This window comes from Oncorhynchus nerka, linkage group LG17 (genome assembly GCF_034236695.1).
Source record: "Oncorhynchus nerka isolate Pitt River linkage group LG17, Oner_Uvic_2.0, whole genome shotgun sequence".
Taxonomy (NCBI): Eukaryota; Metazoa; Chordata; class Actinopteri; order Salmoniformes; family Salmonidae; genus Oncorhynchus; species Oncorhynchus nerka.
In genome coordinates this window covers 44,918,268-44,932,585 of record NC_088412.1, presented here as the reverse complement: position 1 = coordinate 44,932,585, position 14,318 = coordinate 44,918,268, and the positions used below count along the sequence as shown (strand labels likewise).

The 14,318-nt window shown below is 47.7% G+C and overlaps 1 protein-coding gene across 1 annotated transcript in view; it reads right to left on the bottom strand.

Annotated features, from left to right (window-relative positions):
- The window catches only part of LOC115145312 (myomegalin-like), a 38,283-nt gene extending 24,402 nt beyond the window's left edge, over nt 1–13,881 (bottom strand). Inside the window, 20 exon segments of the mRNA XM_065003189.1 lie at nt 50–104; nt 973–1,208; nt 1,436–1,946; nt 2,137–2,253; nt 2,361–2,538; nt 2,630–2,999; nt 3,948–4,114; nt 4,305–4,411; nt 7,372–7,633; nt 7,857–8,051; nt 8,296–8,475; nt 8,565–8,702; nt 8,898–9,002; nt 9,109–9,267; nt 9,403–9,612; nt 9,988–10,080; nt 10,327–10,446; nt 10,696–10,833; nt 11,649–12,235; nt 12,238–13,881. Coding sequence (XP_064859261.1) covers nt 50–104; nt 973–1,208; nt 1,436–1,946; nt 2,137–2,253; nt 2,361–2,538; nt 2,630–2,999; nt 3,948–4,114; nt 4,305–4,411; nt 7,372–7,633; nt 7,857–8,051; nt 8,296–8,475; nt 8,565–8,702; nt 8,898–9,002; nt 9,109–9,267; nt 9,403–9,612; nt 9,988–10,080; nt 10,327–10,446; nt 10,696–10,833; nt 11,649–12,235; nt 12,238–13,036 — 4,727 coding nt within the window. The 5' untranslated portion in view covers nt 13,037–13,881.
- Nucleotides 13,882–14,318: the final 437 nt, after the last annotated feature.

Below are 14,318 nucleotides of genomic sequence, written 5' to 3'. Positions count from 1 at the left end.
TTGCAAAGACACACATACACACACAGAAAGCAAATTGGCAGACGCATACCGTATGGCGAGCAGCTCTGTGCCAGTCTTGTCATCATGCATCTCTGGATGATCCCCTGAAGAGAGACATTAGCACTTTATATAAGGAAAATACACATACAAGGTCAAATCAAATGTATTTATATAGCCCTTCTTACATCAGCTGATATCTCAAAGTGCTGTACAGAAACCCAGCCTAAAACCCCAAACAGCAAGCAATAGAGGTGTAGAAGCACGGTCACACACACTCATGCTATGTCTTGCTGGGCATGAATGGACATGACTGAGAAATTGTGATTGTAAAATGTCTGTTGTAAAGTCAAAAGATGTTGAAGATTGTGTATTAGCTGCCCGTTAGGGTATCGTGTAATTAGGGCTGTAACGATTATGTCATTTTGGGTAAGGATTAAATGTCACGCAAATGGCCACATTTATTGGTATAAATCGTCATTTTTGTCTAATTTTTTTTTTTGAGCTTGTAATGTACCATAAGGCATCTTTGAAAATTAAATACGACATACCTAATGAATAAAATATAGCTTTAGTGACACCCCTGTCTCAAAAACATTTGTTCGCATGCAACTTTTGGAAATCATGTTTCTCATTCCGACCGTGCCGTTCTGCTCTTAAAATGATTACAAACTTCACCCACTTCATGTCAAAATGTACAACTGCTATTGGGAAAACTACATCGACGTGCAGATGAAGTTAAAACCCCTCTTCTCCTAAAATAAATGTATTAAGACAACTTTGACAAAACACATTTTTTTGTTCATGGTCAAATCAAATCAAGGTGATTGTCCATAATTATAGGTTACAATCATTTTGCCAGCGCTATATGTAAATTGTGAACGATTTTGTGTTTTTTTGGGGTCCAGTAAGTGCTATTTGTGTGCAATGGTGCACATCTTATGTGTCTACATGTGTGTTCACCTCTCCACTCACGTCCGCTAAACTTGGTGCTGACTCGCTGTGCCAGGGCGCTGCTCTGCGCCAGCTGCTCTCTGAAGCTCTGGCCCATGTAGTAGTCAATGTCATTGGCACGCAGCAGCTCCTCAAAGCCCTTGGTGGTGTCGCCCAGGTGCTGGGTCAGGATGTGGCACACGCCACGCCCCTCTCGCATCCTCTGGCGCAGGTGCGACAGCTCACGGGCCTGCGCCTGTATTAGGGTATCGAACTTCCTGCAAGGAGACAGAGGCGGAAGGAAGAGTCAACATGAGACAGATGAAGAAGGAAGTGTCAATATGAAACCAACTGGTTCCCACGGGTCAGTGGATTGTCTAGCAACAAGAGGATTGTGGATTCCATTCCAACATGGGTCACATATACTGTGTTTACTGTAAATGAATCTGCTGTATACGGCATACATTCTAACATGTGGACCAGGGTTAGTGGTAGTGCTACCTACCCAGGCCCAGGCCAGATGGAAGCCTTTCCCTCTGCAGGGAGCCCTGGAGTCCCTGCTTGGGTCCCTTTGCCCTTCCTCAGCTGGTCCTCCAGGGCTCCCACGCGAAACACCAGCTCCTGGAGATCCTTGTCGGGTTTGGGGTGATGTGGGGAGGGCCCTAGACCCCCACCAGACGACTCCCAGCCCTCGTCCTCATCCAGGCCGCTCTGGGAGGGCGAGGACTGGAACTGGATGGCCCAATTGACCTTGCGGGGGGTGGAGGGGCCGTTGGAGTGGCCGAAGGGGTCACTGGATGTGGAGAGGAAGCGCAGGCGGCCCTGGAGGCTCCGGATCACCGTCTGGGAGCGGGAGAGTTGCGAGCGCAGGTCCTCAACCAATCGCTGGAGAGATGTGAAGTCATCAGCCTTGGAGGTTGATGTTGGAGGACCGGCCTTCCCAGGATGCACAACGCCTGACCACCACTGGGAGCCGCCGCATTCCAGAGAAGTACACATCTCCAGATCGTCAAACTCTGCGGGGAACAGAAACGGAGGGGACGTGGGTTACACAACTGAAGTACAGTACTGCCCTCTTGTGGCTTTACTAAACCATAGCAGATTGTTTAAATCTCCCGATAACCCTCAAGTATTGCAGAGTACAGCAATACTTTAGTGTAAAAAAAAAATGCTGGCATTTGTAGCGTCAATAGTAACAGTAAGTACCTGGGCTGCTGGTCTCCTCCCTCTCAGCCTCGTTCTCACTGCGACCACACGTCTCATAGCCCATGTCCTGTAGATCCACCTGGACCTGCTTACTGTCCTGCTGCACAGACGTCTCCACTAGAGAAAGAGAGAGAGAACGATACATTCAAATAATTATCGCATGTAGCATATTGCCGTGTGTGTGATAGACCAACAGTATGTGTGGTGAGGGTGTATTGACTCACTCGGTAGATCTCTGTAGTCTCTGAGCTGCTCCGCCTGAGCCTCCACAGTGGCCTCAGAAACCATGAGCTCTTTGCTCTTCAGCCGGAGCCGCACAGCATTCTCAACCATCACTGTTTCTGTGGGGCTCTGCTTCCTGTCTCCAGCTTCTCCTCCTCCTGCCTCCTCCACATCATCGTCCTGCAACACGGGACCAGAGTAATGTAAATATTTAGAATGATATTCCTTTCTTGGGGTAATCAGTCGATGGGGCCTCTCACTGTTGACCTACCATACATACAGTAGCACGCGTTACTAGAGTATAATTTGGTGTGATGTCTTCCCCTTCCTTTGTGGAGTGGGACAGCAGGTCTCCCAGGTCCAGAGAGACAGGCCTAGTGCAGTGTCTCTTCCCCAGGCCAGGGTCTCTCAAAGTGGGCCTGGGGGCACAGCGCTTCCCCTGGGACAGACAGTCATCCTCCCAGCCACCAGATAGATCCACCCCACACAGCTGCTCGTCCTCCTCCTCCACATCCAGCTTTTCTTCATCCCCCCCTTCTTCCAGGAATCCCTGCTCATCCCTGGGGTCCGTCTCTGACCGTCTCTCTGTCTGGTGAGACTTCAACTCCGTGTTCTCCATGCGTAGGCTGAAGAGGGCTTTCCTGTGTGAGAGAGAGAAGACAGACACACCTCAACTAGCACCTCTCATATCCACTGCTCGAACCAGGGTGAAAACCACAGGCGTTTGTGAACCTAGAAGCTGGGACCTCCGTATGTACACCACAGAAATTGTCAGAAAATACAAAAATAGTTGCATGAACAAGGATATATTTTCGTTCACTTCATTTATTCTCATTCACGTTCATTCATATATACACTGAGTGAACAAAACATCAAGGACACCTGCTCTTCCCATGACATAGACTGACCAGGTGAATCCAGGTGAAAGCTATGATCCCTTATTGATCGTCACTTGTTAAATCCCTTTCAATTGCACGGCTCTTGAACTTCGCCTCTCCCGAGTCCGTAAGGGAGTTGCAGCGATGGGACAAGACTGTAACTACCAATTTGATATCATGAAATTGCAGAGAAAAAGGGGTAAAACGTTTTTTTTTAAATGTCCACTTCAATCAGTGTAACCAGGTTAAAGAAGGATTTTTAAGCCTTGAGACAATTGAGACACGGATTGTGTATGTGTGCCATTCAGAGAGTAGATGAGAGGGTGAATGGGCAAGAGAAAACATTTAAGTGCCTTTGAACAAGGTATGGTAGTAGGTGCCAGGCACACCGGTTTGTGTCAAGAACTGCAACGCTGCTGAGTGTTTCACGCTCAACAGTTGCCTGTGTGTATCAAAAATGGTCCCTCTCCCAAATGACATCGAGCCAACTTGACACAACTGTAGGAAGCAATGGAGTCAACATGGGCCAGCATCCCTGTGGAACGCTTTCGACACCTTGTAGCATCTATGCCCCAATGAAATGAGGCTGTTCTGAGGACAAAAGGGGGGTGCAACTCAATATTAGGAAGGTGTCCTTGATGTTTTGTACACTCAGTGTATACTGTATCTATATCACGTTTCATAATAACATGTATGCAGTCAGCGTGTTACCTCATCCTGGTCAGGGAGAAGCCAGACTTCTCCAGCTGAGCCTTGAGCTCCTGCAGCTCTCTCTCCACCACCCTCTTCTGTTGCACTAGCTGCTTCACCTCCACCAGCCCCTGGGCGTCTCCCACTGCCTCTTGGGACAGCTTCCCCTTCCCAGGTCCTCCAGAGTTCTGATTGGAGGAGAGTGGAGAAAACGACAGCGAGAGAACGCTGAGTGTGCAAAATCGCCACAGTGTTGTTTGGATCACCCAGGCTGATAACTAAAATATCAGTTGTGGTTAGGAAAGATTCAAATGTGACATGATTAAGACAAAATAATCTACCACTATTTCAATTGTATATGTACAGCACAGGGCCTACCTGCATGGTGGCTAGGGTTCGAGCTGTCAGTTTGAAGTCCTCTTCCTCCTTGCTGTCTGCATAGTTACTGTTGACCTCAACATTATCGTTGTCCTCTGAGCTGAATTCTAGAAAGAGAACCGAGACCCCAGAATGCAGTTCTTAGTTGAAACATAAGCAATAACATGGACACATACATACACACACACAAGTCATGAAAAGAAAAGGCCGAAAAGAAAATGTCACACTGGCATAAGAGTTCTACTCTGTTGCATTTGTGGCAACAGATCGATTAAAACATACAAATCCTTGACACTTTTTTACTTTTGCCAGAGTACAATTCAACAAGCACTCTAATACGGTACATTTTCATACCACACATAGCCTACCCCAATCCTGGCCTTTCTGCATGTCAAAGTCTTTCCACCAAAAAAAGCAAACTGATGTGAACGCGTCGACAAAACAACGCTTCCCACGTTCAGTAATGGTGGTGGTCACCCTGGAAACCTCTCCCCCTCTCAGTAATGACAGGAAGCTTCAAACATAAAACACGCTATTTTCCTCTGAGGGAATCTATCTCACTGTACTGGGATATACTACTGTACGGGCAGATATACGGTAAGGTAAACTGTAAGATATACCGTAAGTATACAGTAAGAGCAGATACTTTAACTGCTAACAGTAAATACAAAACCTACAGACACAGCTCTGTGGAGTAACATGCTACGGTACCGCAGCCTAGAGGGCTAGGAGAGGATGTTCAAATGTTTACTGTAAGGCTATCGGAGTAGTTTTACATTATATATTAGTCATTTTACAGTCAAATAAAATTACACAATAGCCGGGGACTAGATGTAACGATTCTCGTTGGTGGAAGGAGAGGAGGAGGACCAAAATGTAGCGTGGCAAGTGTTCGTCATATTTTAATTGAAAAACTGAACACTACACAAAATAACAACGAAGAGAAAACGAAAACAGTTCTGTCAGGTGAACAAACACTAAACAGAAATGAATCACCCACAACCAAAATGGGGAAAACAGGCTACCTAAGTATGATTCTCAATCAGAGACAACGAACGACACCTGCCTCTGATTGAGAACCATACTAGGCCAAACACATATAAATAGAAAAACATAGAAAAAAAGAACATAGACTACCCACCCCAACTCACGCCCTGACCAACCTAACACAAAGACATAACAAAGGAACTAAGGTCAGAACGTGACACTAGAAGATAGCTTAAATGTACTGTAAGGAGGTCGCATAACACTCAATGCTTTTAAAACGAATATCATCAAAATGTTTCATTGATCAAATCTACAGGTTTATGACGTATAACTAGGTAATAGTAGATGATGTGATACGAGGTGCAATTGGCCAGGGCAGAGTATTAAAATGTGTCAAACAGTGCAGGATGCACATTCTAAAAAGCATAAGGCCTCTTTGGCTAATGTAATAGCCCATCCTTTTGTCTAGACCTCTATGCAATCTGTTCAGTGTTGGACTTCAGGAATACACTCTATTCAAATAGAAACTCATTCAAAAGCATGTCTAAGCACTAGCTGACTGTAATCTTGTGCGGTCAGACAGCAGAGTGAGTGCTAAGAGACTTGAGCGTTACAATATTCTCTTTCCCACAGACGCTGCACTTTGGAGACGCGGCTTGTGCAACGAGAGAGGAGTGACACAGACTTTAAGAAGAGGTGTGGCCAGCAGGAGGTATGTTCTCTGCTCATTGGGTCTAATCAGGATGAATCTGATTGACATGTAAAACGTGCAACTAGGAAAGTCTACCCTTGTTTCTATGTAATGAGCACTGCCCTTCAAACAATCGAATAGACTGATGCCATTGGAGCATTTTAGTCTTGAAATGGGGGGGGGGGGGGGTTGTGTATATGGTTATATACCCACACACGCTCATGGAGTTATGCATCCACACTGTACTTCTAGGTGGGTTTCTTACCTTTTACCTCCACAAATGAGCTCAACTGATACTACCTATTACTCCGAGTAGAACCAACTGTGACAGGTTGGGAAGTGGAGAGAACCAGGCGTGTTAACAGAGATTGAACTTAACGTAACTGGACATAGATACGTTTATGACCCATGTACAACTCAGGTAGACTATGTTCATGCAGGAAGCAAGGGAGGTGAGGAGGGAGGGACAGTGGAGCCGAGCCCCACCACGAACACCATGTAAACCCAACGACATCAACGCAACGTTTTGTTTATTCAACTCAAAGGGTTCGCGCTCCATTGATGATGATGATGGTAGAGACCGGAGCAAAGCAGCTTCTGCCACGTTATGAGATCAAATGGTTTCTCTTTCAGACACGCGTGCCGGGGGGGGATTCCTATTTGACAAACCTCTAGTCGAAGAGAGGAGGATTCCCAAGGTCAGAATTATTTTTGACATACCGTGGAATCTTATAGCGTGACACTCAGACAACGGTTTATAGATGTTACACACACAATGAGCTAACACGAATAGGAATAATTCATGGTTGTTGAAATGTACCGTACTCTGGCAAAAGCAAAACATCACTTCTAATCCACTTGAAGCGCACATTTCAGACAGCAGTCGTTATTAGATATTCTATGCAAATTGCAGGGACCGCTATAGCAACACGCAATACCATTACATGGTATATAACCACCATGAATCATGCAGTTGAACATGTGAAGGCACACGCATGTCATTAGTATAAATAGTAGAAGTCATAACATGAAACGTGTGATGCTATCGACACTATCATACAAAGTTCAAAATCCCTTGCATTGTATGTCAACATAAGTCATATCTTCCCTCTGTCTCTTTGCCTACTGGTTATACATTCAAAGAAGCATTTGATACCTAAGCTGCTGTAAACATAATCTAATGCATTACACAATTAAAACATACAAATGTAGAATTGCACAAAGCTTTACAAAAAGCTAAAATCATATATAAAATAGAAAAACTATTAGCTTATATATAAATAACATTGTGAAGTCTTAACTATGGTTAGCATCATCACCCAAAAAAAGGTGCCACTACAGACAGAAGGTGCCACTACAGACAGAGTCCCATGCTCCTCGGATGCCCACCCTCAAAATCTGCCTGCCTGTCAGCTGGCCTGGCAGTGCCCTGGGTCCTGAGGGCTGTGAGCTCAGCCTGGGCCTCCCTCCGCAGAGCCAGACGCAGTTCCTCCTGCAAGGCCCGGAGGTCCTGGCTGGTCCCCTGGAAGTCTGGACCCCGGAGGCCTAGCTGGGACCCGTAGGCCAGGGAGCAAGAGGTTAGCTGTCTGCGGAGCTCCTGGAGACGTACAGTCTGCTCACTCATCACCTCACTCAGACGACCTGCCGATTCCTGGAGGGGGAGAAGAGTGAGGAGAGGGGAGGATAGGGAGAGGGAAGGAAAGGATGGAGGTTTTTGAGGATTAAAAGATCTGACTCGATACAGCTTCTTTGTGACAGAAGTCTCTTTCTCTCTCTCATTCTCTCACTCTTTCTTTCTCTTCTCATTCTCTCTACCCAATCAGTCCCTCAGACTATACCACACCACAGCTCTCAGGCCAGTCTGGTTTTGTTACCTGGATGTACTGGTCTCTGGTACCGATGGTGTTGAGCAGGTCCTGGACCTGTGAGTGGTGCTCCTGGGCCTGGCGGCTGCGGTCGGACAGCAGTTCCTGGAACAGTTTCTCCTTCAGAGAGAGGCGAGCCTTCAGCTCATCCACCACCTCACTGGGACCTGCCTTCACCTTATCTAGCAGGGCTCCAGTCAGGTCCTGGGATGCAGAGAGCGAGAGATAATGTGAGAGCGGAAGAGCGAGACAGGGGGAGAGAGAGAGAGAGAGAAAGAGAGAGAGACAGAGGGAGAGAGAGAAAGAGAGAGCGAGAGAGAAGACGAGAAATTGCAAATAGTGTGAAGAATCAAGAATAAAAATATTTTGCCACTGATCAGCAAAAATCTATTTGTGCTGGTGTACAGTATATGTATACTGTGGCAAGTGTATAATTAGGGCATGTCACCTCAGCCTCATTGGTACGTGTGTGCAGGGCGTTCTGTAGCTGGCTGATGAGGGTGTCTCTCTCTCTCAGGCTGCGGCTGTGTCTCTCCTCCCTGTCCTCATGGTGGCACTGTACACTCCTCCATGCCTCACACACCTGCTCCAGCTCCAAACCCTTCCCACGCACCAGCACTTCCAGGCTCTTTAACACACACACAAGATAGAAGGAACTCAGTAACCAGTGTCTGTGTGTGTGTACGCGCGCGTGTGTGTGTGTGTGCTCATCAGTACCGTGATGGTCTCTTCGTTGTTGGACAGTACACAGTGTTGTCTCTCCAGGTCTCTCTCTTTCTCTCTGAGAAGAAGCTGTAGCCGACGCATCTCTCCCTCCTTCTCCTCCACACGTCGGAACTTCTCATCCACCGCTCGCTGATGGGAGGGAACACAACGGAATGGAACAATGTGATACATCTCTAATGGAACACAGCTGTCAGTCACCACCATCAATCACCACTGCTGTCCATGCGACCCATGCAGTCCTGGATCACGAGTTTGATTGCCCGCCTCTTATATCTGTAATATGTTCTCGTTGAGGTTCATTCTCTCGTAGACGATGACTCTCACCTCCAGTGCTCTGTCCCTGTCCTTGATGCGATCTTTCAGTTTGGTGAGGAGAGTGTCCCTCTTCTCCCTCGGCTCCTGCTGTTGGTCCAACAACTCGGAGTACTCCTGAGAGACAGGGACAGTGTGTGTTGGGACGGCTGTGGATGAGGGAGGTGGTGTGTGAATGGGTTGTGTGCGCCCATGCGTGTGTGAGTGTATGTCTGTTTCTGACCTGCACCAGCTGCTCTTTGGTCTGTAGTGAGGTCCTCAGCTCTCGGATGCTCTTCTCCCTCTCCTCCTCCTCTCTCTGTCTCTCTCCCTTCTTCTCTTTCAGCTGTTCCTCTTTCCGCTGCAGCTCTGACCGAGCTTTTTCAAGCACCAGACGCAAGTCCTAGAGCAGACAGGTAGCAGCACAGTCTCCTACAATGTTTACACACAAGCAAACGCATGCACGTACTCGCAAAATGAAAATATAACCCCATTGCAAGGCTAAGCCACGCACACAGACACCCCCCCCCCCACACACCTGGTTGTGTCTCTCAGTACTGTGTCTGTGCTCCATGACTCCCTGTAGGTCTTTCTCCAGGCGGTGCAGGGCTCTGGTGAGGTCCTCCTCCCTCCTGGTGGCCTGACGCTGGGCTCTCTGGCCTTCCTGCAGCTCCAGCTGGGCCTGGAACAGAGAGCCCTGGAGGGCCAGCACCTCCCCCTGCCCTCGCACTAACTCCGCCCCAGACACCTGCACCCGAGACGGGGTAGAGGGAGTGGAGATGAGGAGGGTGTGGGTGGAAGAGAGCCAGAGAGTGAAGGCGGTTTACAGATAGCTCTATGTGCTGTGTGCTGGGGTCAGCTGTGCTTTCTCTATACTAGCACTGTGGGACATTACAAAGGATCCTATCAAGCGTGTGTATTAATACAAGGTCTATTAGAGATGGAGAAAGCCAAGCTCCTATTACTCTCAATTATCATGTTGATAAAAAATTGTAACACACTACACAAACCGTAAATGACGGTGTCGTCACGTCAGCTGTAGATGTAAGAGCATTTTAGTGTTCTCAGACTTTAGTACGAAGTGTGTGTGTGAGGTGTGTGTACGGTTCAGAGGAGGGCTGACCTGTAGTGTCTGGAGCTGGGTTCTGTTGGCCAGCTCTTTCAAAGAACACAGCACGTTGTTTTGCTCCTCTATGACCCGGTACAACTCTGCTGCCTGAGAGGGAGACACACGAAACACACAAAAAGGCATGAGTAAAGTAGCCTATTGTTCATCATTGGTTGGACACAATACCGTGTAAAGTGGCCTGCTGTTCCGGCTTTTCTTTGTGTACCTCCCTCTCTCCTACCAGAGTCTCTTCGTCTCTCATTTTCTCGCTTTCTGTTAGTCCGTCTCTCACTCGCACTCTTTTCGCCTCTCCTTCATTCCCTCTCCCTCCCTCTTCCCTCTCTCCCTCTGTACCTCAGTCTCCTTGCTGTTGACAGTGTCGGTGAGGTTGAGGACGTTCCGTTCCTGTCTCTGGGCCTTCTCTCTGACCAGGCGCAGCTCACACTCCATGTCCCCGCGTCGCACCTGCAGCTTCTACACATCACATTCACAGACACATCAGAGAGGTGCTAAAAATCGAATACTTGTAGTTAGTTTTTTAAATTTTATAAATAGTTTATAAACAGGCCTTTGAATTAATAGTTCAATTTAGTGTTAATTCTCTTAAGACTTAACAAATAATCCGCCTTGGATGCATGTCTACTGTATGCTATGGTCAAGTAGAGTAAAAATAGGAACTGCTTCAGAAGGAGGAATGGTGAAAGTCTGTGGGGAAAGTGGTACCTGGTTCCTGTCCTCGCTCTCTCTGATCTTGGCCTGTAGAGAGTGGACCTGGAGCTGGGCCTTCTGGAGCTCAGTAACACACTGACTTGCAGCAGTCTCATACTGACGAAGCTGGCCTTGCTGTTCATCTAGCAGCCTCTGAAACGCACAAATAGGTTCAGGTATATAACATTTTTAAATGCACGTATATGTACACACACACACTTCCCATGCCCCTGTGTGAGAGTGGAAAGTGATGAGGTCAGTTCACTGCACTATAACTTCCTGAGAAAGTAGTCCCTGTTTTCACGGCAGAGTGGCATTTATTTCCTGTTTTTCTGTCAATTCAGCTCTATAGAGCTATCTTTGTGATTCTGTAAAGTCTCTAGTAGTCAGGGATAGTGAAATAACTCTAAATATCCTTGTCATTTCATTTCAAAGATCAACCAATCCTGCTCCCACATCACGTGCTGTAAACCCATTACCAGTAGAACACACACACACACTAATACACACACAGGACTCAAGCTGAGCTCTAATGATTACATGTTGTTCCATCAGTTCAGTGAATCAACCTTCAGTGGAAAAACCAACCCACTAAACTCCCTGAGTCATACTTATCAAGTGGCCATTATTTCAGAATATCAGTACACTCATTCCTAGCCATGTATCAAGGGGAGCTAATTATTAACACGACAAAGGAAGCTATGGAGGTTAAACAGCGTTGTTAAACAGCAGAGAGCATGCCTAACACGGGGCATCGTTGTTCATATAGCAACCATTGCCATGGCTACAGACGAGTTGCTAGGATAACGATGGGGAAAAAGTGGTTTGATTGTCTGTAGAATCACGACCCTTCCAGGCCAGTAGATACCATCCCATCTCCTCCCCAATTCAAGCCCCTCTATCTGGTCTCGTTAGTTCCAGTGTGTCTGTTCTATGAGCCAGGGGCTGGTGGTGGTCTTTCTCAGTACCTGCTGGAAGCAGAAGGGGCCACACTGCACATAGTCATCAAGCCACTGCTCCTCCATCTCTGACAGCTCTGTCTGCAGCTCCTGCTGACTGCTGGGGGTCACCCACTCTGGGATACCAGGGTGGGAGTAGAGGTCATAGTCTGGGGTTCTGAGGGACAGGGGGAGCCCAGAGAGGCCCGTCTCCAGTTTGGGTTTGACCAGGATAGGGAGCTTGCTGCCTTGAGGGGACTTTAGAGGTCTGTACTCCCAGATCCTCACTAGACTTAGAGCCAGTTCCATGGTCAACCCAGAGACTGACCCCTCCCTGGGGGCATCATCCCCCTGGAGACGAGGGTCTCGCCTCTGATCCCTCCCTGAGTCCTTCTCTCCTCCCTCTCCCTGCTCTTCCTCTTCCCCAACTTGGTGAGCGGTACAGGGCTGAGCCACGTCCACGGCTGTGTCCTGAGATTCTATCGATGAGCCCGGGCTGAGGGTTATCCTCTCTGTGTCCCCATCGCACAGGGTCCTGTCGCTCTCTGGCCCCATGGGAGAGGACTCTGAGGGGACAGGCGTGGACTCTGACCCTGTGGAGGTCTCCTCACCCCCATGGCACTGCCTGAGTAGCGGGTGGAGGGTTCACACGACGTGCTCCTCCTGCCTAACCGCCGAGGTACCTTACACACGGCCTCGTAGTCAGAGTCGGCCACACGGAGAGCCGCACACCCTCTGCACCGCCTGGAGCGATGCCCAGACAGAGTCTCTGATCCTGAGCATTGAGGGTGATGATGCTGGGTGTGGTGCTGGTGATCCGGGGCCGGACTCTGCTGGTCCTCGTGGTCGGCCCAGGATTCGTACACAGAATAGGCCAGGTCGCCCTGAAGCAGGGAGCTGTACCTGGCCTCCTGCAGGGCTGAGAGGTCCACCACAGGGGAGTCAACCTCAGACAGCCCGCCACTGGACAGAGAGTGGTGGGCTGTCTGAGGGTGACTCCCCTGTGGTGGAGCCCCAGTACCCCCTAGCCCTCCAGCCCCAGTAACCCCTAGCCCTATCCCCATTCGCATCCCAGTCTGATCCTGGATCTGGTCCTCGGTGTTGTTCTTCCAGTACAAGCCTCCTATACACTGTCTCAGCCGGTCCTTCTCCAGCAGCAGCTTGTGCAGGCGCTCCAGGGACAGAGCCTCCACGCGGGCGATCACTGTGTCGAAGCGGTACATGCGGTCCAGCATGAAGGCACACTTGGAACAGGCAAACTCCCCCCGGCCATCACGGGTCAGCTCCCTGCCCAGGGCGTGGGACAGCAGCACCTGCAGGTTGAGTTTGGAGGCTGGGTGGAAGATCCATCGCCGCTGATTTCCGCAGAGCTCGCGGGCGCAGATCCGACACGCCTCCTTCATTCTAATGTCCAACATCACAGAGAAGTTCTGCTCTCAGTTTTACTGGAGGGGAATTGGGTCTGTTCAGATTGTTCAGGCAATAAAATAAAATGTATTGAGCATGATTAAATAAAATCCATGATTTTATTTAAATGATTTAGCTGTGCAATGTTCATTTACTTTTCTTCTATGTTTCATAAAAATGTATTCAAAATAAATAGTAGCCTAATAGACTAGTTACTAGTTACTAGTACATTGTGCCGATTTGCCGTTATGAAAACTCATCGTCGCATCTTCGATGAAGAGAAGCTCCCACAAAAAAAGGGGTAGCCTATGCTCTTTGCAGTGCTTTGAAGGGGCGCAATGATTTCTATTCAATCGCGATTATATCTATTCAAGACCATCTAAAAATATAGACTGTAGTCTAATAAAACATGGTCAATATATGGAATATAGCGTCATAAGAAAGAAACGTCTGTCATTTGTGATAAACGCCTAAATCCGTTGTCGTTGTCAGTGTCACCCGAGACTGCGTCTAATCGGTCGAAACACTTTCAGTTCTTCACAAAATGTCATCAAACAGATGATACATTATCAATAGCGCTCAATTCAGATCTAAACCAAATATATCACGCTATTCTTTTCACTGCGGATGTCATCTCATACTGCTTTTTCTGACACGGCTCATCTAAGACAACAAATTACAGTTGCGCTGTCTCATCTCAGCTAATTCAACACTAACACGGAATTCACCACCCGAAAGAAAAAGACTGTTGTGGAGACGTCCTTCTAAAAAGGTGTGGGTGTCCCGTTATTTTTCGGCTCCCTGATAGCAGTTTACCGGACCGTGTGACGAGGAAGGGAGAAGATGGAACCGATGGTTTCCACTGGGTTTTCACGTGTATCAGAACAGGGCGCGATGGAAACGTTGATCAGGGTTGCCAGGTTCCGCAAATACTCTAACCAATGACAAAACAAAACCCGCCCAAATGGCCTGAAACCGACCTATTTTTTTCACAGCAAAAGAGGAGTTGCCACATTTCTATTATAAATGTTTCCATAATGTTAAAGAACCAATAAGAAAAATTCGGATTATCAAAATAATAATTATTGCAAACTATGATATGAGGTAATAAACACGTTTGAATATGTTGCAAGATAAAATATAATGTTCCCTTATTAAACTCCCCAGATAATTTTCCAACATTGGATGTCGATTTAACTATGATGACTGCTTTGATTAAGCAAAAAGGCATGAGGGGTTATGGTACAGTACATGGCCAATATACCACCGCTAAGGGCTGTTTTTAAGTAAGAC